The sequence below is a fragment of the Physeter macrocephalus genome, chromosome 19 (assembly GCF_002837175.3).
Source record: "Physeter macrocephalus isolate SW-GA chromosome 19, ASM283717v5, whole genome shotgun sequence".
Taxonomy (NCBI): domain Eukaryota; kingdom Metazoa; phylum Chordata; class Mammalia; order Artiodactyla; family Physeteridae; genus Physeter; species Physeter macrocephalus.
Window position 1 is genome coordinate 5,695,822 of NC_041232.1, and position 27,552 is coordinate 5,723,373.

The following is a 27,552-nucleotide window of genomic DNA, read 5'->3' on the forward strand; positions in this document are numbered from 1 at the left end:
TTTTATGGAACCTCCATACTGTTCTCCATAGTGGCTGTATCAATTTACATTCCTACCAACAGTGCAAGAGCGTTCCCTTTTCTCCACACCCTCTCCAGCATTTATTGTTTGTAGATTTTTAAAAAATTAAGTAATTAATTTTTTTTTACTTTTTTCTGCATTGGGTCTTTGTTGCTGCGCATGGCCCTTCTCCAGTTGTGGCGCGCGGGGGCTACTCTTCATTGTGGTGCGAGGGCTTCTCATTTCAATGGCTTCTCTTGTTGCGGAGCACGGGCTCTGGGCGCATGGGCTTTAGTGGTTGTGGCATGTGGGGTCAGTAGTTGTGGCTCACGGGCTCTAGAGCACAGGCTCAGTATTTGTGGCGTATGGGCTTAGTTGCTCCGTGGCATGTGGGATCTTCCTGGACCAGGGATTGAACCTGTGCCCCCTGCCTTGGTAGGGGGATTCTTAACCACTGTGGCAAGCAGATTCTTAACCACTGCGCCACCAGGGAAGTCCCTTTTGGTTTTTTTCTTAGTATAACTTTAAATTGCCAAGGAAAAGCCTGAGTACGTTTTTGCATTTATTCATTCATTCTCTCAGTCAAAAATATATACATGTATAAATATGTATGTTTTTAACTATATGTATATATATGAACACACATACATATATAGTGATATGTTTGTATTTAAGGTACTATGTTGGCTGCTTCTTGGAAAGTTTATTGTCTTTCACGGCACAAAAGTTAACTGTAATATAAAGCAGACTATGAAGAATGTCCATGTTCTCTTGAAATTCAGACAAGGAACCTCTCTGGATTATCTAAACTTTGTCTCACAAAGTTTCTTTGTAGATTCCTCTCTTTGGTGCTAAGACTATTGGCCGGAGAAGTCCTGATGGACCAGTGCTGAGCAAAGCTGAATTTGTTGAGAAAGTTCGTCAGAGTAATCAGGCCTGTCATGATGGAGATTTCCACACAGCTATTGTTCTGTACAATGAAGCCCTAGCTGTTGACCCTCAGAACTGCATCTTATACAGCAATAGATCTGCAGCCTATATGAAAATCCAGCAGTATGACAAGGCACTGGACGATGCAATCAAAGCCCGACTTCTCAATCCCAAATGGCCAAAGGTAGAAATTTCATTTACTTTCACAGAATCTTTTGTGCTGATTTCTTATTTTAATGTAACACTTTTTTGACTGGGTGCAGTTATTAATTTTTTAATAGTCTGTACTTCAGCAAGATGTGGAATGGCTTCATTGAGCTGGTACACTAGTGAATACCTTCCTTTTTTTATGCTTTGGAAGTATGCTTTCCATGTCTAAGTTTAATTCTTTTCCTGTATGTTTGAGATATAAATTTTTTTTCACTCCGTTTCTTCATAGCATGCGTTCTAGTTATTTCTATAGGTTTTGGACATCTCTTTTTTGCACTGATGTTTTAGATAGAGTATTATGATCATGTTTCTTTCCTTCAATTTAAAATAATTTTATTTCCTGTCAATGACTGCGTAATTTCAGAATGTTATTTAATCAGAGAAACTTTTTTTTCCTAATAAATCATTGTAATTATCTATATTCCCTTGAATAGTTTAAGTCTTGAGTTATTATCTTTGTTTTGTATATACTTTATTTTCATTGTGCCTCTTTACCTCCTAACCCCCAGTTTATTTTAGAAATGATTTCTTAAGATGTGACTTGAAGTGTTGAGATTATTTTTTTATTGAACCACAAAACCATTTCATCCTATTTTTGGCTTTCTGTTGGGTTAACAAAGGTTAATAGAAATTTCCTAGAAGTTTAAGAAAGATTCTTACTGTCTTAATAATATGTCATAGTCATAGCTTTGTACCTTAATTCTGGTAGGTATTTTTGGCCTCATTCAGTGGAATTTCTAGTATTGCTGCTACGTTATGAGTTGTTTAGTATTCTGTAATTCCCTAAAGGATTTCTTTTATAAGTATAATCATTGTAAATTAAACAAAATCTGTTTTAAAAAATTGATGTATGCCAACATTCGGGAGTTAGATTGCTGTTTTCAAAGGATAAACCTAGGTTCAAATTCCTTCTCTTCTGTTAATGACAATATGGTTTTGGATAAATCTCTTAACCTCTCTGGGGTTAAGATAAGTGGGATGATAATACCTATCTTGTAAGGTTATTTAAGAGTTAGAGGTAATATGTTACTTGTACATACTTGGTGTTTGGTGTATAATAGCTATGATTGTGCATTTTTATTAAATGTTCAAATTAGTAAATTATTCTAGCAAGGCTTGGCCTGTGTCTTCTCTTTTTCTTTCTTTCTTTCTTTCTTTTTTTTTTTAAACCTGTGATTGATGTAATGAGCCTGATAAATACAGAGAGCTTAAATTTCAGATAAAGTATCTTCATTCCTTTTTTATTGCAGTCCACTTAACTTGTGTCCTTATATTTGTGAATAGCTATAAACTTTTATCTTTTTCCTTTTTCTATGTCATTTCTACTTTCTCTTGTCAACCTTTTGTGATTTTTACACAGAAAATGGCTGAAAAGTTGCACTTTTATGATTATAGATGAAAAATCAACTTTTTTGGATAATTTCAAGTTTTAGTCTCTGATTTTTTTCCCTAATTTTTTTTCACTCCGTTTCTTCATAGCATGCGTTCTAGTTATTTCTATAGGTTTTGGACATCTCTTTTTTGCACTGATGTTTTAGATAGAGTATTATGATCATGTTTCTTTCCTTCAATTTAAAATAATTTTATTTCCTGTCAATGACTGCGTAATTTCAGAATGTTATTTAATCAGAGAAACTTTTTTTTCCTAATAAATCATTGTAATTATCTATATTCCCTTGAATAGTTTAAGTCTTGAGTTATTATCTTTGTTTTGTATATACTTTATTTTCATTGTGCCTCTTTACCTCCTAACCCCCAGTTTATTTTAGAAATGATTTCTTAAGATGTGACTTGAAGTGTTGAGATTATTTTTTTATTGAACCACAAAACCATTTCATCCTATTTTTGGCTTTCTGTTGGGTTAACAAAGGTTAATAGAAATTTCCTAGAAGTTTAAGAAAGATTCTTACTGTCTTAATAATATGTCATAGTCATAGCTTTGTACCTTAATTCTGGTAGGTATTTTTGGCCTCATTCAGTGGAATTTCTAGTATTGCTGCTACGTTATGAGTTGTTTAGTATTCTGTAATTCCCTAAAGGATTTCTTTTATAAGTATAATCATTGTAAATTAAACAAAATCTGTTTTAAAAAATTGATGTATGCCAACATTCGGGAGTTAGATTGCTGTTTTCAAAGGATAAACCTAGGTTCAAATTCCTTCTCTTCTGTTAATGACAATATGGTTTTGGATAAATCTCTTAACCTCTCTGGGGTTAAGATAAGTGGGATGATAATACCTATCTTGTAAGGTTATTTAAGAGTTAGAGGTAATATGTTACTTGTACATACTTGGTGTTTGGTGTATAATAGCTATGATTGTGCATTTTTATTAAATGTTCAAATTAGTAAATTATTCTAGCAAGGCTTGGCCTGTGTCTTCTCTTTTTCTTTCTTTCTTTCTTTCTTTTTTTTTTTAAACCTGTGATTGATGTAATGAGCCTGATAAATACAGAGAGCTTAAATTTCAGATAAAGTATCTTCATTCCTTTTTTATTGCAGTCCACTTAACTTGTGTCCTTATATTTGTGAATAGCTATAAACTTTTATCTTTTTCCTTTTTCTATGTCATTTCTACTTTCTCTTGTCAACCTTTTGTGATTTTTACACAGAAAATGGCTGAAAAGTTGCACTTTTATGATTATAGATGAAAAATCAACTTTTTTGGATAATTTCAAGTTTTAGTCTCTGATTTTTTTCCCTTATAAGTAAATTTATTGTATATTTATAATTTGCATTAATATTTCAACTCCATATTTGGCTTTAACAATCTAACTTAGGAATATTTAGAATTATACAAAATATAAATTAGGGTTTGTTATTGAAATCATGAAGGGTCTTTCTGTATAATATGATTCATAATAAAATTAATTTATAAAGACATTACTACTGCATAAAAAGTTGCATTTTATAAAAACTTGCTTTTATACTTACTTTTCTGGGAATATACTCATTATGTAAAAGAAAGTTCATTTATACTCTCTGTCATGAAGATATGCCTGGTAAATTTTTATCAATTCCTTTTTCTTTTAATTTTGACTTTTCTAACTGACTTTTTCATTATGATCCTTTCTGAAATCTTTCTCTGAAATGTCATTGTTGTCTAGTTTGATATGGTAAAACATACCTTCCAATTTATCTCTCTCTCTGTAAAAGTTGATTTTTTATATTAAGATGCAAGGGCTTCAGAGGTTGGTTGGAGAGTTTTTTATTCATATTTATTTTGTCTGAATGAAAGAATGGTTTTGATGTTATATGGGCTGCAAAAGAAGTATGAGCAAAAGCACTATGAGAGCCCCCCCACCCACAGAAAAGAATAAGCCCAGTCCCATTATGATACCTTATCTCCAACTGCCTCTTAGCTGTTGTCTGTATATGTTCATTCTTTCTGTCCTGTTTAAGAAATATTTGTCTTACTCAAAGTTGTAAAGTTTTTCTTATCTTTTCTTCTAGGATTTTTATAGTTTTTGCCTTGAAGTGTGTGATTCATTTCGAGTTAATTTTGGGGTATTGTATGAAGTAAGGGTCAAGGTTTATTTATTTTCCATATAGATAACCATGTTCCAGCAACACTTGTAGAAAAAAAACTATCCTTTCCCCATTGAATTATCTTTGGCACCTTTGTCACAAACCATTTGATCATAAAAGTATTGGGGTATTTACTGGACTCTCTATTTTGTTCCTTTGATTTATTATCTATCTTTATAAAAACCATACTATTTTGATTACTGTAGTTTTATTTTAAGTTTCAACATCAGAAAAAAAAAGATGCAAGGGCTTCAGAGGTTGGTTGGAGAGTTTTTTATTCATATTTATTTTGTCTGAATGAAAGAATGGTTTTGATGTTATATGGGCTGCAAAAGAAGTATGAGCAAAAGCACTATGAGAGCCCCCCCACCCACAGAAAAGAATAAGCCCAGTCCCATTATGATACCTTATCTCCAACTGCCTCTTAGCTGTTGTCTGTATATGTTCATTCTTTCTGTCCTGTTTAAGAAATATTTGTCTTACTCAAAGTTGTAAAGTTTTTCTTATCTTTTCTTCTAGGATTTTTATAGTTTTTGCCTTGAAGTGTGTGATTCATTTCGAGTTAATTTTGGGGTATTGTATGAAGTAAGGGTCAAGGTTTATTTATTTTCCATATAGATAACCATGTTCCAGCAACACTTGTAGAAAAAAAACTATCCTTTCCCCATTGAATTATCTTTGGCACCTTTGTCACAAACCATTTGATCATAAAAGTATTGGGGTATTTACTGGACTCTCTATTTTGTTCCTTTGATTTATTATCTATCTTTATAAAAACCATACTATTTTGATTACTGTAGTTTTATTTTAAGTTTCAACATCAGATACTGTGAGTGTTCTAGCTTTATTCTTCTTTTTCTAGGTTGTTTTTGCTCTTCTGTCTTTGCATTTTTATATAAATGTAAAATCAACTTATCAATTTCTTCTAAAAACCTACTAGGAAACTAGTGGGATTGCATTGAATTTTTAATTTGGAGAGAATTGCTATCTCAACATTCCAGTCCATAAATATGGTATATCTCTCCATTTATTTAGTTTTTCTTTTATTTCCCTTCACAAATTTTTGTAGCTTTTGGGTCTTGCACATCTTTTATTAAATTTATCCCTAAGTATTTTGTTTTTTGATGCTATTATAAATGGATTTAAATTTTTTTATTTTCTAATTTTTAATTGCTAGTCTATAGAAAAAATGTATTTTTTTACTTTGTGTCATGTGACCCTGTTGAGTTTTCTTTTAAGTTCTAGTAGGACTTTTTACAGATCCCTTAGGACCTTTTCTGTACATGATCATGTCATCTGCAGGTAATGGTATTTCTACTTCTTCCTTTTTTTTTTTTTTTTTTTTGCATATGCCTTTTATTTCTTTTTCTTGCTTCATTGTACTGGTTAGGATATCCATTACAATTATGCATAGAAATGGTGAGAGCAAACTTCCTTTACTCCTTCCTGACCTTAGTGCAAAAGTAGTGAGCTTTTTATTGTTGATGATGATGCCCTTAATCAGGTGGAGGATATTCCCTTCAATTCCTATTACAACTGAGTGTTGAATTTTGTCAAAATTTTTCTTCATCTATTGAAATTATAATACATATTTTTTCTCATTTAGTGTGTTAATGTGGTAAATTGATTTTGTTTTGGGATGTTAAGTCAACCTTGCATTCATGGGATAGATACCACTTAGTCATTATGTATTATCACTTTTATATATTGTCAAATTTGATTTGCTGTAATTTTGTTAAGAATTTTTGCATCTGTGTTTATGAGGGATATTGATCTATGTTTTCTTTTCTCATGATGTCTTTGCTGGTTTTGATATCAAAGTGATACTGGCCTCATACAATGAGTTGTGAAGTGTTCCTTCTTCTTGTGTTTTCTGAAAAAAATTTATGTAAGATTGGCATTGTTTTGTCCTTAAGTATTTGATAGAATTGACCAGTCAAGTCATCTTTACTTGGACTTTTCTTTGTGGGAAGATTTTAATTATGAATTCAATTTCTTTGATTGATATGAGGCCATTCAAGTTTTCTAATTGTTAGATTAGTTTTGGTATTTTGTTTCAGTTAATTTTTACATTTAATCTAGGTTGCAAATTTATTGGCATGAAGTTGTTAATAACATTCCTTTATTATCCTTTTCATTTCTGTAGGATCTATAATGATGTCCTTTCTTTCATTCTTGCTATTGTTAATTTGTATCTTCTCTCTTTTGTCTCATTTGTCTGCCCAGATGTTTATCAATTTTATTTCTAGACAATCAGTTGTTGGGTTTATTGATTTTCAGTGTTGTACATTTCCTCTTTCATCAATTTCTGCTCTTTTATTTATTTTCTTCTTTCTAATTATTTTACATTTAGTTTGCTCCCATTTTCATTTCCTGAGATGGGAGGTGAGGCCATTGATTTTAAATCTTTCTTCTTTTATAATGTAATCATTTAAAGCTAAAATGTTCTCTCCAATCACTGCTTTTGCTGTATCCCACAAATTTTGACATGTTATGTTTTCATTATCATTCAGTTAAGAATATTTTCTAATTTTCCTTATGATTACTTCTTTCATCCATGAGTTATTAAAGTTCGTTACTTAATTTCCTAATATTTGGGGTTTTTTTTAAGTTATCTTATTATTGATATCTAACCTAGTTCCATTGTGGTTAAAGAACATACTTGGTATGATGTTACTGCTTTTCAATTTACTGAGGCTTGTTTCATGGCCAACATATGATTTATCTTGGTGAACCTACTATGAGCAATTGAAAAGAATGGGTATTTTGCAGTTGTGAGGTATATTTCTATGGATATCAACTTGGACAAGGTGGTTGATAGTGTTCATATCTTCTTTGTCTTTGCTGACTTATATTTGTCTAGTTATTCCATCAATTGCTGAAATAAAGATAAATAGTTTCACTTTATTCATAAAGTAAATAGTTTCGTTCTTATTTTGTTGTAATAACCTTTTATTGTAACAGTTTTCTCATCAAAAACTTTCTGTTGTTCCATATTGCCAGTTGGCCTGATATTCAAGACTCTGTGCAAGTGGTCACATTTCCCCATTTTTTTCTTGCTACCCTGCTGATAAACCTGCTCTTGTTGGTCCAGTCTTTTCCTTTTTCTTCCAATTAAGATTTTGGAATTGGTGATTTTCCCCTTTAATATTGTCAAATTTTGCTCCATGTTTTTTGAAGCTGTATTATTAACATATACACTTTTATTATTATGTCTTATTGATCCTTTTATCATTATGCAAGGTCCCTCTTTATCTCTGGTACTAATTTTTGTCCTAAAATCTGTTTTGTCTGATATTAATATAGCCACTCTAGACGTCTTCCGCTTACTTTTTGCATTATGTATCTTTTTCTATCCGTATATTTTCAATCTCTCTGGGCCTTTACTTTTAAAATTCATCTCTTTTAGACAGCATATAATTGTGTCTTGATTTTTTTTTTTTTTTTTTTTTTTTTTGCGGTACGTGGGCCTCTCACTGTTGTGGCCTCTCCCGTTGCGGAGCACAGGCTCCGGACACGCAGGCTCAGCGGCCATGGCTCATGGGCCCAGCCGCTCCGCGGCATGTGGGATCTTCCCGGACTGGGGCGTGAACCCGTGTCCCCTGCACCGGCAGGCGGACTCTCAACCACTGAGCCACCAGGGAAGCCCTATACATTTTCTATGACTTTTTCAGTGTGTTTCATATGTTTTCTATATGTCTTTTTCTCTTCCTGCACTACTTCCTTTTTTTAATGTTAAATATTTTCTAGTATACCATTTACATTCCCCTGTTATTGTTGTTGTTGTTGTTTTTACTGTATATATTTTTAGTTATTTTCTTGGTTCCTAGGCATTATAATTAACATTTTTATTTAAAATAATACAGTTTGAATTTATATCAGTGTAGTTTCAAAAGTATACAAAACTTTGCTGTGATATAGCTTCATTCCTTTCTTTCCTTTGTGCTATTATTGTCATACAAATTACATCTTTATACATTATAAGCCCTTCAGCATGATCTTATAATTATTGTTTTATGCCATTGTCTTTTTAAAAAAAATACATTTTATTTATTTATTTATTTATGTCTGCATTGGGTCTTCATTGCTGCACGCGGGCTGTCTAGTTGTGGTGAGTGGGGGCCACTCCTTGCCATGGCACATGGGGCTTCTCACTGCGGCGGCCTCTCCCATTGTGGAGCACGGGCTCCAGGTGCATGGGCCTCAGCAGTTGTGGTTCGTGGGCTCCAGAGCACAGGCTCAGCAGTTGTGGCGCACAGGCCCAGCCGCTCTGCAGCATATGGGATCTTCCCAGACCAGGGATCAAACCTGTGTCCCCTGCATTGGCAGGCGGACTCTCAACCACTGCGCCACCAAGGAAGCCTTATGCCATTTTCTTTTAAAACAAACAATTTCTACCTCTTTATTGATATTCTCTATTTGGTGAGACATTGTACTCAGGCTTTTTTTTTTTTTTTTAATTCCTTAGACATGTTTTTCTTTAGTACTTTGAACATGTTTGTAATAGGTGACTTAAAGTCTTTGTCTTCTAAGTCCAACATCTGGGTTTCCTCAGATTCTCTTGCCTGCTTTTTTTTTTTGCAGTGTATGGGCCATACTTACCTGTTTCTTTGGGTATCTCATAATTTTTTGTTGAAAAGTGGACATTTTAAGTAACATATTGTAGCAACTTTGAAAAAAAATCAGGGTTTATTGTTGCTGTTTGTTGTTGTTCCTGCCTTTTGTGAATTAGTGGCTTTCCTGGACTAATTTTTTAAAGTCTATATTCTTTGTCATGTGTAGCCACTGAAGTTTCTGCTTGGTTAGCTTAGTGGTCAGCTGTTGATTGGACAGAGAGTCCTTAAATGCCTTGAACCAATAATTCTCCCAGCCTTTGTTGAAGAATTCTCTGTGTTGGGGCATACTTTCAACATTCTGGCAACTTGCAACTCTGTCTTAGCCTTCACTTCCTGCTTGTGTAAAACCTCATGTTCAGCCAGCGGTGAGAGATTAGTAGTACATTCTCAGTTCTTTCTTGAGCATGCACAGAGCTGTGCACATTCCTAGATTCCCAAGAATATTTTGGAGTTTTTCAAAGCCTCCTATGAACATCTGATTCTCCAGATTTTTCTTCTAAGTTTTTTCTTTGGCCTCTTGTTTACCCAACTTGTATTGCAGCTTCAGGCAGCTGTGATGTTAAGCAATTGCCACTGCTTTTGTTTGACACATGCCCTGAGGGGAGGGCTGTTTGCACTGAGCCATCTCTGAGTCAGGTCAAATAAAGTCCTATGACTGGAGCTTTCTTAAGAAGCTGCCAGACAGGTCAGATAGTGGTGTTTTTCTGTGGATTGGGTGCTTTGGAAAGCTCCAAACCATTATTACTCCCACCATTGGCTCCTAAGCTTCTGGTTTTCACAAGTATTTTGCTTGGGAGGCTGCTTGGTTTTTACATTTACCACAGAGCTAGGAGAAGGGGGTAAAACCCCACAAACTTGTTCTTTGAGATTCAGCTATTTCTTCTGAAGAAACACTTCTTGGGCTGCTCCAAGTCATTGGTTAATTTCCGGAATTCTGAGAAAGTTGATTTTGAAAAGTTTTGCTAATGTTCTCACTGCTTTTATGGAAAAACAGATTTTTGGAGGTCCTTACTCTGCTATTTTGGAAGTGCTTCTTCATAATTTTCTTTATGGAAAAATATAAAAAACCACTATGAGAGAAATGGAAAGTAGGAGGGTGAAAGCAGAAGCAGGCAGACCAGTGATGATGCTAATTTGGACTAGAGTTCTGGTGGGGAATGGAAAGAAATTGAAGGACTTGGGATAAGCTTTGTAGAAACTCACTGAATGTCATAACTGTAAGGCTATCACGGATTCTCATAACAATCATCATAGGTGGTGCTGTCTTTATTTCATAGGTAAGGTGAGGTTCAGAGAGATTTAAGCAGTTTGTCCAGAGTCAGAGAGTAAGAAAAAAAATCAAAATTAGAAACTCTATTTATCTAACTCCAGTTTTCTTAACATCTGTGCATGCTGTCTCATGACATTAAAATCAAAGTTATGAGTCAAATATTAAATTCACAATAAATATTTACAATAAAGTTGACCATCTTCTTTACATAATTTCTTTGCATAATTTTATTCTTGCTTTTAAGGAGGTGAGACTTTAGTTATTCAGAAGTTTTTGGTAGACAGTTGGAATGATAATCAGGAAATGGGATCTTTCATATGCAAGAATATAACACTTCCTTTAAATTTAAGTGGACTCTGTATTTTACCATAAGTGAAATCCATCACAGTCAGCTGTTTCTTCTTTTAATGTTATTGATTACCAAAACAAATGTTATTACCAATTTATCTTTGGGAATAAATGGTTTCTTGTTATTAATATAGGCTAGTATTTCATATGTCTTTTTTTTTTTCCTGTGTGCAAGATGTTTATTAGAGAGTGGCCCAGGAGAGACCCTATGGAAGGGAGGGGAGGAGGCAGGGTGGGCAGACAGAAGGTGAGCTGTGCTGCAGTCCTAAACTCATATGTCTTAAAACACATGATTTTATGACAGGCTTATTATTTGTATGCATTTGAAGCTATGTTTCAGGTGTTTTGGATTAATCTATAAATTGTACATTCACACACACAATTTTTTTATTATTACAAAAGTAACTCAAAATTACTTTTGGAAAAATCTCAGACAATAAAAATTATATTCCTCTCATTCCATTCCTCATCCCCTATTCCAGTCCTAGAGTTAACTGTTTTTATTCAATTTAAATATTTTTTGAGATATTTTGTGATATATGTACAACTCTACACACACATACACATATGCTCACACACATATACCTACATACTTTTTAAATGTTAGATTTGTAATGTGTTTATTTTTCTCAATTTATACACCTAATTATTTTAACAGCTATATAATATTCCACCTTATGAATATGCCAGTTTAATATTTTTAATTTTTTATTTAAGAAGAAGGTAAAAATCTGTAGTAAGAGATGAGGTAAAAGTGGTTGAGGGTTTCTATATTTTCTTGGGTGCATCTAAAGGGCACAATGTAGTCTTTGTTTCTTTGTTATTCCCAAAAAGACTACAAAGATGACGAACAAAAGTATATTTCCTAGTTGCCACCATTTGATTGGTAGCTTTTTATATTTGTTGATGAAGTGAGTTTTAAGCTCATTGGTCATTGTTTACTTATTTATACATTAAGTTTTTATTTTATTGTTGATTTGATATGAAAATCACAGTTTTTAATGAGAGGAATTTTTCTCATAAATGTGAACCTGAAGTAATGCAGAGTCTACAGCATCTCCTTGGAAACCAGCCTTTTGTGGGATAGAACCAAGTAATTTAAGATGGGTGCTTTATCCTTAGGAAATGATTCAGGAAGTGTGGCAAGAAGGGAAGTCTTGCTGTAAATGAAATTCTGGAAATAGGAGCTCAGTTATTAAAGTCTCAGGTTTGTTTGTCATAATTCATTTCAAGAATGTTCTAATGACCAAGCTATAAACACATGATAAGTAACAAGTTTCACTTCCAGCTCCCAGATGGTACGAATTTATCACTAAGGAATGTGAATGCACTGTTTTAAATGAAGTGAAAGTTTTGTTGTCATTTATACTTGACAGTTGATTAAGCTGTAGTTGTATGCTTTGTGGGTGATATTGTTCAAAATGTATTATGTCATTCAACTTCTAAAGATTTCTGTTTGTCTTGTTCTGTAATAAAAGGTTGGTAGCATTTTTTATGTTAATGAAAAGAGAAAACTATCCTAGGGGTTTCCAGAGTCATTTCATTAAAGTATTTTCCAATAGTCTCAAAGGAACGTTTCAGATTAGAGGTTATGAAAGCAACTCCAGAAACAACAGCAAAGAAGTGTTTTTCCAAAAAATTTTTTTAAATGATAAGATTGGTAGATGCCAATATGTGTAAAAAATGAATCTTTTTTTTTTGAAATTGAAATATTACTACTACCAGAATTGGAATTCTTTTTACATTTGTATTACTATAGCAACACTGGAAGTCACTGAGTAAAGCTAGTCATTGATTAAATTTAGTGATTTTTTTTTTCACTTATAGGAGATTAAACTGTTTCAGTTTTGAAGAAGGCTACTAAAAACATTATTTTTATATTTATTTACTTATTATATTTTAAAAGATAAAAAATATTTTACCTGCAGATTGCTTTCTAGAATGTGTACATTATTACCTTCATTTGAATTCTCTGGAAGGAGCACGGTCTCATTAATTTGAGGAAAATATTTTTTCATGTTAATTGAAGTCCACTGAGGCTTTTAGGTTGAGGTTAGAATTGCTCCATGTGTTTATCAGTGTAGATGCTTTTTGAGATGTACTATACTCTATTGTCAAAGCATTTCATTTCTTTTGTTTTTTTACTTTTTATTTAAAAATAATTTCATGTGTTTATTAGTTTAGATTTTTTTTTGGCTGTTCCACGTTCCATGTGGGATCCTAGTTTCCAGGCCAGGGATTGAACCTGCGTCCCCCGCACTGGAAGCGCAGAGTCTTAACAACTGGACTGTCAGGGAAGTCCCCCAGATATTTCTTTTAAAATATGCTACACTCCATTATCAAAGCATCTATATATTTTATTTACTTAATATAGTTTTATATTTTTAATTTTGAAATAATGTGAAACATGCAGAAAAGTTGTGATATTAGTTCAAAGGGCTCCTATATGTCCTTCATCTAGATCCCCCAATTGTTAACATTTTACCATATTTGGCTTATAATTCTTTCTTTACCTATTATTATTATTGTTATTTTCTGAACCATTTGAGAGTGAATTGTGGACATGATGTCCCATTACCCCTAAATCCTTCAGTATGTATTGAGAACACCCTGCTATATAACCACAGTACAACACTTAAAAATCAAGACGTTAACATCGATTCAATACTGCTCTCCAATCCACAGACCATATTCAAATTTCAGTGAGGCTCCAGTAATATTTTTTATAGATGCCCTTTCCTTTCTGGTCCAGGATCAAGTACCTGGCAGGAAGTATATTAGGAGTCTAGTTCAGATAGATAAACTGTAGTGTCAAGTCTGTACCACCTGCTTGGATTTCAAGTAACTTATTTAATTGACTGGATTTTGACCAGTCTTGGGTTCCTGATTGTTATTCCCTTGATTTGTGCCCTTACTTTTGATTGCTGAAATAATCTTTATACTTTGTTCTGGATTGTCAACCTTTGCCCATACTACCTAACCTGTAGCTCACTGCTACTGATCTGGGCTTTTTGCCTGACTCTCTTGATCCTAGCAGCCAGTTCATCTCTCTTTTTTGTTTCCTTCACATAGTAATTTGTATGGGATAAGTAATATTCAGGTGCCTTTTCTGTGTAGAACATAGGCAACATATGAAACTACTGGCATTCAGAATAATTTCATGTGTCACAGCCTGCATTAGGACTATATAAAGCTGAATAGAGTTACATACCTAGAACTCCGTGTGTGTGTGTGTGTGTGTGTGTGTGTGTGTGTGTGTGTGTGTGTGTGTGTAGAGTATATTCTGCTGTGAATCTTAGGCTGAATGTGCTCTGCAGTTATTTTGGATTATGCTCCTGCCTGTAGGCTCTGTAATCTTAGTCTGATTGCTTTACATACAGAAACTTCTCAGATGGTAGCTTATTATTTTATGAGGGAGTGAACTAATGAAATCATAGTCTATTTGGGAGCGACTTGCAACCAATTTTGGAATAGAATGTTATAGACAGAATATTAACTACTCGAGAATTAAATAGCTGATATTAGTTTGACATAAATTTGCATCAGTTTCCAAAAGTTGGAGGTCTGTTTCCTATAATTAAGTTTATTATGATTCTAATCATTAAATGGAGAAGCTTTAAGTTATTTGAAAATAGGCATTTTAAGAGTTGGCTAGCTTCTAAATAGTAGGTTTTCCAAGGAGAAGTTAGATTAAAAGTCATACTTTTTCTTCTTTTCTTTATTTATTTAAAAAATTTACTTAATTTTGGCTGTATTGGGTCTTCGTTGCTGCGCGTGGGCTTTCTCTAGTTGTGGTGAGCGGGGGCTACTCTTTGTTGTGGTGCGCAGGCTTCTCATTGCGGTGGCTTCTCTTGTTGCAGAGCATGGGCTCCAAGCATGTGGGCTTCAGTAGTTGGGGCACATGGCCTCAGTAGTTGTGGCTTGCAGGCTCTAGAGTGCAGCCTCAGTAGTTGTGGCACATGGGCTTAGTTGCTCTGCGGCATGTGGGATTTTCCCAGACCAGGGCTCGAACCCGTGTCCCCTGCGTTGGCAGGCGGATTCTTAACCACTGCGCCACCAGGGAAGTCCCTGGCAGGCAATTGTTAACCACTGCACCACCAGAGAAGTCCCCATACATTTTCTTAATGATAAAATATTAAAATAAGTTTAAAATCTATTTGGATAAGGAATTTGTGTTACAAAGAGAAGCAGTGATTTGATTTCTGGAGAGTATATTGAGAAAGGGAAATATTTTCATTGCAATTGGCCTCTAGTACGTGCATGAAGACTCTTTTGTAAATTCATGTGCCTATGTAGATGGTTGAGCAAATGTGACTTGCCTTTGGTTTTATGAATTTCCCAGACTTGTGCGCCCTCTTGTGTTTATTTATAGTTAAGACCGTTCTGACTTTCAGTAGTTTGATGGGTTGTTATATGTGCATTTTTTGAAGAGATTAAAAATTTTCAAGTATAATGATAACTATTCAATGCATATTACCTAATCTCATTATTAGAAGAGGAAAGAATGTTAAGTGTCTCCCTGGTTCTGTTCCCTACATTTACTTTCACATACTCCATGTCAAATTTTATTATATTTAGTTAATGCATTTATGAAGTATATCGTTCTGAACATAAATTATTTTTTAAAAGGCTAAGAAGGGGCTTCCTTGATGGCACAGTGGTTAAGAATCCGCCTCCCAATGCAGGGGAAACGGGTCGAGCCCTGGTCCAGGAAGATCCCACATGCCACAGAGCAACTAAGCCTGTGAGCTACAACTACTGAGCCTGCGCTCTAGAGCCCGCGAGCCACAACTACTGGAGCTGGCACGCCTAGAGCTCGTGCTCTGCAACAAGAGAAGCCACTGCAATGAGAAGCCCGCGCACCGCAACGAAGAGTAGCCCCCGCTCGCCGCAACTAGAGAAAGCCCGCGCCCAGCAACAAAGACCCAACTCAGACAAAAAAAAAAGAAGGCTAAGAAGATTTAATTATACATTATTTTTATATGAAGGTTCTATGGCTGTTGTAGGCTCTATTGGGTGATCAAGATAGTAAGTGCTTGGCACGTTGTAGGCCTTCAATAAATATTTGTTGAAAGGAAGAATGGAAGTATCATAACTGACGATATTTATTGACCAAAAGATTTGAAATTAGTTGGATAATTTCCACCTTGCTATATTCTGAAGGACAGCTTGTTGCTCTGGTTCCAAAGGCACCTGGAGAATAAGTGACTTTTGATCTTTGGGTCAGTATTTAATTGAAGCAGGACCTTTATACCCCATGGTACTTATAATCATGTTAAAATCTCACACTATAGCCTTTTTCTAATTGACATGGACCCCCACCCCAACCCTTTATCTGGACTCGTCATGACAGAATTACTGTGATTGATTTTGTTGATCCATTAGAATCAGATCAACTTCAGTGCAGGTTTATGAGCCACTGTGCCAACTGATTGTAGAAGCTTAGCAAATAGTGTCATAAACAAAGCATTCCTTTCAAAAGGGGGAGGAATTTAAAAGGTGGTTATAAAGGGTTCGCTACCAGAGGTTCAGAATTTGAGAATGCCTTGCCTGCCCACTAGATAATAATGAAACCCTCTTACATTTGATTTGTATAGGCAATTATAGGCTAACTCATACAATTCAGAGCTGGAAATGAATGACTTTATATGGCTTTCTTGATTATATTCTCAAATTTAATACAAGTTACCTTTTAAAGAATGAGATATAGGATTCTTCATGTAAATTCCACATAGTTCTGTAACTATATAATGTCACAGAGAAGTACTTGTGTTCTTGATTTTATTTTATTTTATTTTATTTTTATTTTATTTATTTATTTTTTTGTGGTACGCGGGCCTCTCACTGTTGTGGCCTCTCCCGTTGCGGAACACAGGCTCCGGACGCGCAGACTCAGCGGCCATGGCTCACGGGCCTAGCTGCTCCGCGGCATGTGGGATCCTCCCAGACCGGGGCACGAACCCGTGTCCCCTGCATCGGCAGGCGGACTCTCAACCACTGCGCCACCAGGGAAGCCCCTGTGTTCTTGATTTTAGTGTTAATTTGCCCTGTACAGAATCTTGCCTGCAGTTGTGCCTTTGTAATTTTCATCAAACAAGCATTCCACTGATAGTTGTTCAATTTACCAAATCACCAATTCATAAAGAAAGTACTTTTGGAAAAAGTTACACATAGTATATTTTTCTAAAGGCTCACTGTTCTGTATCATGAATAACCATACCTATAATCCTGCCCCTTTTGTTCTTATTATATGCAGTCTCTAGGTTTGTATTTTGATTTTTCTTTTAACTTTGACCTCACCATTAACAGATTTAAGACAGTTCATTTTCTTTGCACCAAATGGATAGAGGAAATTTTGCTGTCTCTTCATATTCAGGACACTCTATAAATCATTTGACAAATGTTTCATAAATATTAATTGCATTCATAGCACTGTGTTGACTATTTCTTGGTTACAAGTGATACATTTTTTGATTTATCTTTAGACAGTTTATATATGTGTAGAAGTGTTTACAACTTTCAAATTGTGTTTATATTTATTATTTCATTCTTTTCCTTATTTCAACCTTACGAGGTCAGCATGGTAGGCATTTTTATCTCTTTTACAGAAGAAGAAAACATCCGGAGGGATTGTGACTTAACTAAATGAATAGTTGTATGTGGAAGTTCCTGATAAAATATAAAAATAAAAGGGAAGTTTATTATTGTCTATTAGGCTATTCTCAAACTTAAGTCTTTTTATTTTAAGTCCAGAGTTCATTCTTCCTATGTACTATGTATTTTTCCATATAAATACATTGTATAGTGGCCAGTAACCTTACTTCTTTATAATAATTTTGTTACTATTCATGGTGGATTGGAAATAGTGTAGTGTGTATTACAGTGTAATTCCTGGTCACTTCTGTGTTCTTGCCTACATATTGGAGGCAATTAGCCCTCTACTATCCACATTTTGGTTTAGGAAACAGGGATGAAATTGTGTTTAAACAAAAGCAAACCAACTAAAATACCAACTCAAAAGCTTGTATACATAGTTGCTTTTGTAGGAGCTTGTGTAGTATGACAATGTAATATTATAAGTAAAAAACACCAGGAAGTGATATAGAAATACAGAGTTGAATGGTGGTTGCCAGGGGTTACGGGGAGGGGGAAACAGGCAGTTGTTCACTGGGTATAGAATGTCAGTTTCGCAAAATGAAAAAGTTCTGGAGATCCGTTGTTCAGCAATGTGAATATATTTAACAGTACTGAACTGTACACTTAAAAATAGCTAAGATGGTAATTTTATGTTACATTTTTTTTTACCATAAAAATAAAAACACATTAAAAAGGTAGAAAATACATAAAGTATAATATATCAAATGTGCCGGAACCTGCTACCTAGAATGTGCAAATGATAATATTTTCTCTGCATTGACTATTTGTGAGGTTAAATTTAACTGAATCTTGGTGTTGTAGCTTGGAATTAGCCTTGAGGCTTCCACAGCACCTATATCATCTCAGGTGAAATTTAAACCTGTACTTAATTTTTAGGCTATTGCTGTATTTTGTTCAGTTAACATGGTGAGAAGTGTTCTCTCTTCTAAATGGATATTACTTTTTTCATTCTGGTTTCTCTGGTAAGAGGAAGAGATTTATTATGTTTAATGACACTTCCATACTTTCACTCAGAACCTCCTCTCCAGATGTCTGTCTGGCACTCATCATGAGCTATTTGGAGATCTTAGGCTTTGCAAAATTAATAAGTGATTAGCATAAGATCCTAGTATAGTCATCTATAATGTACAGTCGTTTATGCAGGAGCTCTTCAATTTCTTCCAATGATTGTCAAAATCTCATTATTCTAACTTCTGTTAACATGTTAGTAGACACTGCTGTTTTATCCTTTAGTCTGAAGATTTAATTATAAAATAACTTTTCACTAAAAAGTAATTTATTAAAACAGAAAGGCTCCCTAACCAATAGCATAGTAATTTTCCTTTCTCAGAATTAATTTTCCTTTAGTGCTACCAACTACATAAATGCAGCAATTCAAATTGGCAAATACATATTACGGAGCCTTAAAGAATTTTCCGTTTCACTCAGAATAAAATTCTTATCATGGCCCAAGAAAGCCCTGATCTGGCCCCTGCCCACCTCTCTGATTTCATATTTTATCACTCACTCATTGGCCCACTGCTCTAACCATGGTCTTTTTTTTTTTTTCCTGTTCCTTGAATATTTCCATTTCTTGCCCACTTTGGCATTTGCCACCTGGAATTGTCTTTTCTTCATATAGTTATGTCTGGCTATTTTTTATATTCAGATACCAGCTTGAATATCACTGCCTAATCTATTGTAACTACATAGCCAACTGTAGTCGCATTGCCCTATTTTTATTTTCTCTGTAGCCCTTCTTACTACCTGATAGTTTTTTGTTTTTGTTTTTTTTGGTCATCTGCCTTTGCCTCCTAGAATGCATGTTGCATGAGAGTAGGGAGCTTGGCTTTCTTTTTCACCGCTGAATCCCATGTCCAGAACAGCCCCTGATTTTAATACCTGGAAAATGCCTGAATGGTTCATTGCTGTGTCTTGCTATGTGCTAGAAACTGTGCAAAGTCCTGTGGAGGTACAGAGTTTAGTTACAGAGACTGCCAATTCAATAACCATAATACAAAATTGTTAAGTCTTATAATAGAGGGATCTATAAAATGTTATGGGGCCACAGTTAAAAAAGTAATTTCTCCTAGAGATAGGTCATGAGGTATTAGAGATGAATTAATGTATTAATGCTTCATATTTTACATTAAACCATTCTGTGGCACTTTGCTGATTAGAGAACTGACTAGTACTTCAATTTCTGATACTTCACTTAACCTTGCTGTTTACTTTTCTGTAAAAAGATGGTGGTGATATTGACCTCAAGAATGTTCTAAAGATTAATCATTTAATGTTGGCTAAGTGGTTTGAAAATGCAAAATGCTGTATAAGTCCTGATGTTCTTAATCATATCAACAACCACTTTCTATAATTAAGTTTTGTTACGTACTTTGTTCCCAATTATTCAGATAGAAATAAATATGACAGTTAAAAATAGAGATTATTTAGGAAAGGCCTACTTGTTATTTGACATGAACCTTTTGTATTGTGTTTTTAGTAGAAAATAATATCTGTGTTTTCTGTTTATGCCAGTTTTCTCAGAAGAGTAGTAATATACTATAACCCCCAGGAGGCAGTAGTATACCAAGAAGATTGTGTGCTTAGGCAAGCTAAATAGCAGTGCAAGTCTGTTAGTGATTAGTGACTTGATTTACCATGTAGAGACTTCCCTTCTTATCGATCAGATAGTGAAGGCTGCAACAAATACTTTGACTTTCATTTTCCCATAGTATTGTGTTATCTTGTGTTTAAGAGTTCTTCCTTCTTAAAGAGAGGATCCTATCTCTTTCAGTAGTTGAAGTGTAATGATATCTAGGGATTGTTATATACACAGGGGTACCTCACTTTATACTATGTTATACTATCCTATGCTATATTATAGATTTTCTCTGAAAGTTATGAATCAATTGGGATTCTAAATTTAAATTGAATCTTACTTTAAATGTATTTTGGCAGTGAATTTCAACCTTTGTCTCTAGCCTAAAGTACTAAGGGATAAGATATATTTAAACCTCTAACAGTGGCTTGCTGCTTCAGTGATTCTCAACTTATGGCAATTTTTTTTCCAGATCTTAGAGGGCTTCGTGTTTCATTATATAATTAGAGAGTCCTACTTCAGAGAATTAGGGTCATTCATCTTCACAAAATAAGGGATGGCAGTCATCAAAAAGAATATTATTTTAAATGCTTAACCCCTACATCCCACTTATCCTTAAGGGTTTTTTATATTAAACACCAGCAACAGTGTTTTATAAAGTATGGAAATTTAAAAGATTCTTAACTGTGGAGCATTTGGGCATTTATAGATTCTTCTTGGGGGTCCCTATGTGTGTTCCCATAATACTCTATCCTTATCCCTACCCTAAGTATTGACTGATAACACTGTATTATAACTGACTGTTAGCCTTCTCTGTATCCCTAGACTGTGAATTTCTTTTTTTTTTTTTAAATTAATTAATTAATTTATTTTTGGTTGCGTTGGGTCTTCGTTGCTGTGCGTGGGCTTTCTCTAGTTGCAGTGAGCGGGGGCTACTCTTTGTTGCAGTGTGCAGGCTTCTCACTGCGGTGGCTTCTCTTGTTGAGGAGCACGGGCTCTGGGCACGCAGGCTTCAGTAGCTGTGGCACGCAGGCTCAGTAGTCGTGGCGCACGGGTTTAGTTGCTCTGTGGCACGTGGGATCTTCCCGGACCAGGGCTTGAACCTGTGTCCCCTGCACTGGCCGGCAGATTTTTAACCACTGTGCCACAGACTGTGAATTTCTTGAGGGTGGGAACTTTGTCTTGTTCGCGTATGTGTTCCAGGTCCGTAGTGCCTGGTACGTAGTAAGTGCTCAACAAATGTTGTAAATGAATACTGGATTTGTGTAAACTTGAAATATTTTAAATAAAGATACTTCGTGCAGAAACAGAAAGATGCCATTTACAGAGGTCTTCTGCTGTAGAGGGTGTTTGGGAGTTGTTTTACACAATGCATTGTATCAGTGAAATTTTAGGAATTCCTGCTGGGAATACTGGTTTCAGAGTTTTCTGAAAGCACCAATGGACACTTAAAACTGGTTTTACTCCTCTGTGACAAAGATATGGATGCTGAAAGGCTAGATAATATTTTCTGAAGGTGGTTTGGCACATTGTTTCATTGATTACTAATTTTTGGAAATTACATGGAGTTGATGAGAACTAGCATTTTTAAAAAAAATAAATTTATTTACTTATTTTTGGCGGGGTTGGGTCTTCGTTGCTGCATGCGGGCTTTCTCTCTTTGAGGTGAGTGGGGGCTACTCTTCGTTGTGGTGCACAGGCTTTTCATTGTGGTGGCTTCTCTTGTTGCGGAGCACGGGCTCTAGGTGCGTGGGCTTCAGTAGCTGTGGCTCGCAGGCTCTAGAGCGCGGGCTCAGTAGTTGTGGCACACGGGCTTAGTTGCTCTGTGGCATGTGGGATCTTCCGGGACCAGGGTTCGAACCCGTGTCCCCTGCATTGGCAGGTGGATTCTTAACCACTGTGCCACCAGGGAAGTCCCGCATTTTAACTTAATTTCAAAATAGGTGTGAGGCTTGATTTTAATGTTTAGTATTAACTTTATTTATTTATTTAATTTATTTATTTTTGGCTGCGTTGGGTCTTTGTTGCTGCATGTAGGCTTTCTCCAGTTGTGGCGAGTGGAGGCTACTCTTCATTGTGGTGTGCAAGCTTCTCATTTTGGTGGCTTCTCTTGTTGCAGAGCACAGGCTCTAGGTGCGCTGGCTTCAGTAGTTGTGGCACGCAGGCTCAGTAGTTGTGGCTCATGGGCTCTAGAGCGCAGGGTCAGTAGTTGTGGCACAGGGGCTTAGTTGCTCCGCAGCATGTGGGATCTTCCTGGACCAAGGCTCGAACCCCTCTGGCGCGCAGGGTCAGTAGTTGTGGCACAGGGGCTTAGTTGCTCCGCAGCATGTGGGATCTTCCTGGACCAAGGCTCGAACCCGTGGCCCCTGCATTGGCAGGTGGATTGTTAACCACTGTGCCACCAGGGAAGCCCAGTATTAACTTTAAAATGTGGAATGCCTGTGTAAAAGGCATTCTACATTCTCTATGGAGGTATGAAGTTGTGAAACCCCTACTCTTCCTCCTGTGGTACTCTACCCTTACACCAATACATGTAGAGTCAGCACATGAATAGTTTAGGCCATGCTGTCAACTCGGGTAGCTTAAATAGATCAGTGACATAAGGTACTGTTCTGTTGTTTAGTTCTAGAAATATAGTCTTTGGCTAAAGCTTGATTGTCTGAACTTTCATCTGCTTACAGTTATGATAATTACACCCTCATTACTATCATCTGTACTAAAAACTGCACAGCTTTATGTTGCTTAGGTTGCTTTTTGTTCTCTTCCTTTTCTGAAATCCAGAACATGAGAAAATCCTTTTAAAGATACTTGAAACTCTAGAATAAGACTTCTCACTACAATGATTAGTTGTTTGGGGCTCATTGACAGATAAGTGTAAGGAACATTTTTCCCCCATTGTGATTTATAAGAATTGAAAAAGAACTTTAAAAAACCCCTGTTCTCTTCTAAAAGCCACATAGAAATCCTGAATTCTCTGGGAGAGAGATACTACCAGTTGGTAATGACTTTGGTAGTGGAAGTTAGGGAAAATATTCTAATGCTTCATTTTCCTAGATTCCCCAGAATGTGTATTTTAGGTTAAAAGATCTAGTAAACTGTGGTAATTTATGTAATCCCTGATTAAAATCTTCAATTTATTGAAATTCCCAAATTATACTTCTGACTAGTCTCCTACTTTCGGGGTTTATTAAATGTTGGAATTATCTCATAATAAGGTCAAAAAAGCTATAATTTGGGACTTCCCTGGTGGTCCAGTGGTTACAAATCTGCCTTCCAGTGCAGGGGACATGAGTTCGATCCCTGGTTGGGGAACTAAGATCCCACATGCTGTGGGGCAACTAAGCCAGCGCTGCAACTACTGAGCACATGAGCCACAACTCGAGAGAACCCCCCCAGGCTGCAACGGAAGAACCTGCTCACCTCAATGAAAGATCCCACATGTTGCAACAAAGATCCTGTGTGCTGCAACTAAGACCCAACGCAGCCAAAACTAAAATAAATAAATAAATATTTTAAAAAACTATAATTCTCCTTGGGGATGAGAGATGAGATTAGCTATTAAACAATAATGCTGGAGAGTAAATGGTCTCTAAAACTTATATTGTCTTTTAAGTTTTAGGTACAGCATAGATGTCTCTCATCACAACTTCCAGCACTTTATCTGTGCCTTAATTATAGCACTGGGGACTTCTTGTTTTTATCTTTGTATCTTTCAAGGGTGGTTGATAAATATACCAGTGAATGAATGAGAAAATTTCTTCTTCCAAGCTTGAGAAGCTTTGACCAACGGCTCTGTAGCTGATCTTTCCCCTATGAGTACAAAACCTCATTCCTGAGAAGTCGTTCATCTTCTCCCTATTCTACTACTCCTTCCAGCTCAGAGTTTTGAACAGTAAAACTAATAAATGACCATAGGCAGAAAAAACCTCTGGGTCCGTGGGGCCCTTAGGGGCATAAAACAATAATTATGTGGGTAGGTAACTTTTAAATAATTACTTCATTTTTGAATAGGTTATACATGCTTATAGTATGAAGTTCAAGAAGGTACAAAAGGGTATACAGTAAAAAATAAGTTTTCCTTTGATTCCTTTCCTCTAGATATTCAGTTTCCCTCTCCAAAGGTTAACTTGTTACTAGGTTGTTTTGTATCCTTCCCAGGTATTTCATAGATATATAAATCTCTCCTTTTATATTTATATCTACATATAAATATACACACAACAAAAAGTAAAATTTTATATATCTATATATCTGTCTACACATAGATATATAAATATATCTGTATATCTATACCTAATCTATTTCTTTATGGTTGTTAACAGTTTGGGTTGATAAGGAAAATATCTTAGGAATATTTAAGAGATATTAATAATATCAAATAATAAATTATATAAATAATATTAAAGATATTTAATATCTTTAGGAAAATAAAAGCATTTATCTTAGGAATAAGAGTTTAAATCTGGGAATTAGGGCTTACATGAATATTGGAAGAGCTGAGGGAGTGAATGTCAGGGAAGTTACTTTGGAAAGTCAGGGAAGTAGACATTGAAGACCTTCAGGGTTCTCAAAAGCTGATTAGGAAATTGCTGCAATCATCAAGTATCTTTGAGAATGCTTCTGTCATGTGTCTTGGGCTGCAGCAATAAAGCAGGAGATTCTCAAGCACTTGCCCCAAAGCTACTATGAATCTAACATCTGCCTCCAGCCACTCCCAAAAGTAATGTAATGGCTTCTATTCTTTCCATATCTCACATGCATTCCTTTCACTAGTACAGTCTAACCCAGATGGATATAGGGAAGGGGTTTCTGAGAAATATAGAGGAGTCTTGGAAGAGTGGATGGTTTGTGCTAAGTTACCCAGACAATGGCCAATGAGATTTTTGACCTGGGAAAACTGCTGTGTCCCAAATGGGACTGTAATTCTTACTTGTACTCTACGAAAGGGGTCTGAGGTTTCTGATAAAAGGCAATAGATTAGAGACAACAAAAAAGAGTCAAGGGAGTGCAGTGTCCTAAAAGCCAATGAAGGAGAAAGTTTCCATAAGAATTAAGCAGTTAATTGTAAACAGTACTGTCATGAGGATGATGAGGAGGAAAAAGAAATCTACCAGGTTTGAAATTGAAGGATGGCCATTAGTGACATTCAAGAGGAGTTTTTGTGGATTAGCCAGAACAGAGATGTCTTTATAATTGGTCTGTAGCATCATAATAAACCACATAAATGAAGAAAAGTTTATCAAATCAACTTTGCCCTCCTTTACCATTAATCATATCTTCAAATCCCTTTCTGTTTTAATGTTTATGTTATTAAGTATAAATACCCAAAATGGAATGTAATACTCCTATAATTATCAGGGCAAAATAGTATATACCTAGGAATTACCTCTTAGCTTATTTATGTAAATTATTTTCACTTGAGTTAAAAAATCTTTGAATCATATCATTTGTGATCCATTATCATTCTCAAATACTATATTAAAAAGTATATTCATGGATTTGATATCATATAATATTTATATAAGATGTAACCATTGAAGGGAACCTGGTTAAGGGCACATGAGTTGTCTACTATTTTTGCAACTTCCTGTGAATCTGTGATTATTTCAAAATTTTAAAAAAGATATATGGACCTGGAATTGAATCTGGGAATCTACTTATTAGCTAAGTCTCCTTGGGAAATTCTTTTAACTTCTGTTAGCTTTCAGTTACCCGTCAATGAAATGGGGTTGGTGATAATACATCTCTCAGGATTGATGTAAGGATCAAATAAGGTTTTTTTCTGAAAACATTTTGTAGACAGTGGAGCTCTATGTGAATCTTACTTAAAATTGTATACTTTTTATTATTAAGAATATTTTTACCTATTAAAGGTCATCTTGGTTTGTTGTTTGTTTGGTTTTTTGGCCACGTCACATGGCTTGCGGGATCTTAGTTCCCCAACCAGGGATCGAACCTGGGCCCCGGCAGTGAGAGCACTGAGTCCTAACCACTGGACTGCCAGGGAATTCCCTGTTTTTTGGGGTTTTTTTTTTTTTTTTATGGACCATTTCACAAATTCAAAGTCACTTTGAAGCTTTGAACTTTAATTCTACTTTCTAAAGTAGAATTAAATTTATAATTCTTCTAAACTTGGTTTTACCTGCAAACAATGAGTTTGTTCTCAATACTACATATAGACCAAAAATCTGCAATGGGATAAGGTCACTTTTGGATTAAATTCATGTTTTTATGGTCTTAGGAACAACGTGAAGCCATAATTTGCAACACTTGTCATTATTTGCAGGGCCAGGAGGTTTATAATCTATTTGTTAAGCTAGATTGAACAGAAAGAATAGGGCCTCCTGGTTCTTAGTAGTTATGGTCTTTTATCATTCCTTAGTCACTAACAGTCCACTGGCTTGTGAGTTTTGTTTCTTTCATTCAACAAATATTAATTGGGTATCTATTTTATGCTGGATAATGTTGTAGAAACTTGGGATACATCTGTGAACCAAGAGAAAAAATTGTCATCAACTGAGATGGAGCTTTCTAATGGGACAGGAGAGAAATAAACAATAATAAAAGTCAATATATGGTACATTAGAAAGTAATAAGTTCTGGAGGGGAAAAAAAGCAAAGTAAAGGTAGTGCTGGTGAGAGGGTGAGAGTGAGTGTAGGCTTTATGCAAAACATAATATTTGAGCAAAGAGTTTAAGGAAGTGAGGAAGTTAACCATGAAGTTATCTGGAGAAAGAGTACTCTAAGCAGAGGGAATATCTAAAGCAAAGCCCCTTAAGCAGGAGGTACCTGGTGCATCTAAAGAAGGAATTTCATATGGCTGGAGAGGAATGAGCAGAGAGGAAATTAATGGGACATTAGGGGGACCAGATCATGTAGGTCATTGTAGGCTATTGTAAGAACTCTAGCTTTTCTAAATGAAATGTGAGCAGAGAAGTAATAATCTAACTTACTATTTAAGAGGATTACTCTGGCTACTGTGTTGAGACTGGACTGTGGGGTATAGGAATAAGAGACCCATTAGGAAGCCATTGAAGTAATCTATGTGAGAAATAAGGGTGGAAGTGTGGAGGTAGTGAGAAGTAGTCAGATTCTGGATATATTTTGAAGTAGTGCCAACAGTATTTTCTAACAATTTGGAGGAAGTCAAGGATGATTCCAAGGCATTTTGCCTGAGTAACCGGAAGGATAGATTTGCTATCACCTGAGATGCAGAAGGTTATGGTTGGAGTTGGATTGGGAAAATCAGGAGCTCAGTTTTAGACATGTTGAGTCTGAGATACCTGAAAGATATCCATGTGAAAAGTTGAGTAGGCAGTTAAATATATGAGCCTGGGATTTTAGAGAGAGATATGAACTGGAGATACAAATTTGTATTTAAATCCATGATACTGGATGGAATAACCGAGGGGAGATA

General features: G+C 35.4%; 1 protein-coding gene across 2 annotated transcripts in view; it reads left to right on the forward strand.

Annotated features, from left to right (window-relative positions):
* The window catches only part of TTC28 (tetratricopeptide repeat domain 28), a 587,392-nt gene that overhangs the window by 41,164 nt on the left and 518,676 nt on the right, over positions 1 to 27,552 (forward strand). For both annotated transcript variants that reach the window (XM_024120941.3, XM_028480238.2), the window contains exon 2: positions 836 to 1,114. In XM_024120941.3, coding sequence (XP_023976709.1) covers positions 836 to 1,114 — 279 coding nt within the window. The remainder of the gene's footprint in view (positions 1 to 835; positions 1,115 to 27,552) is intronic.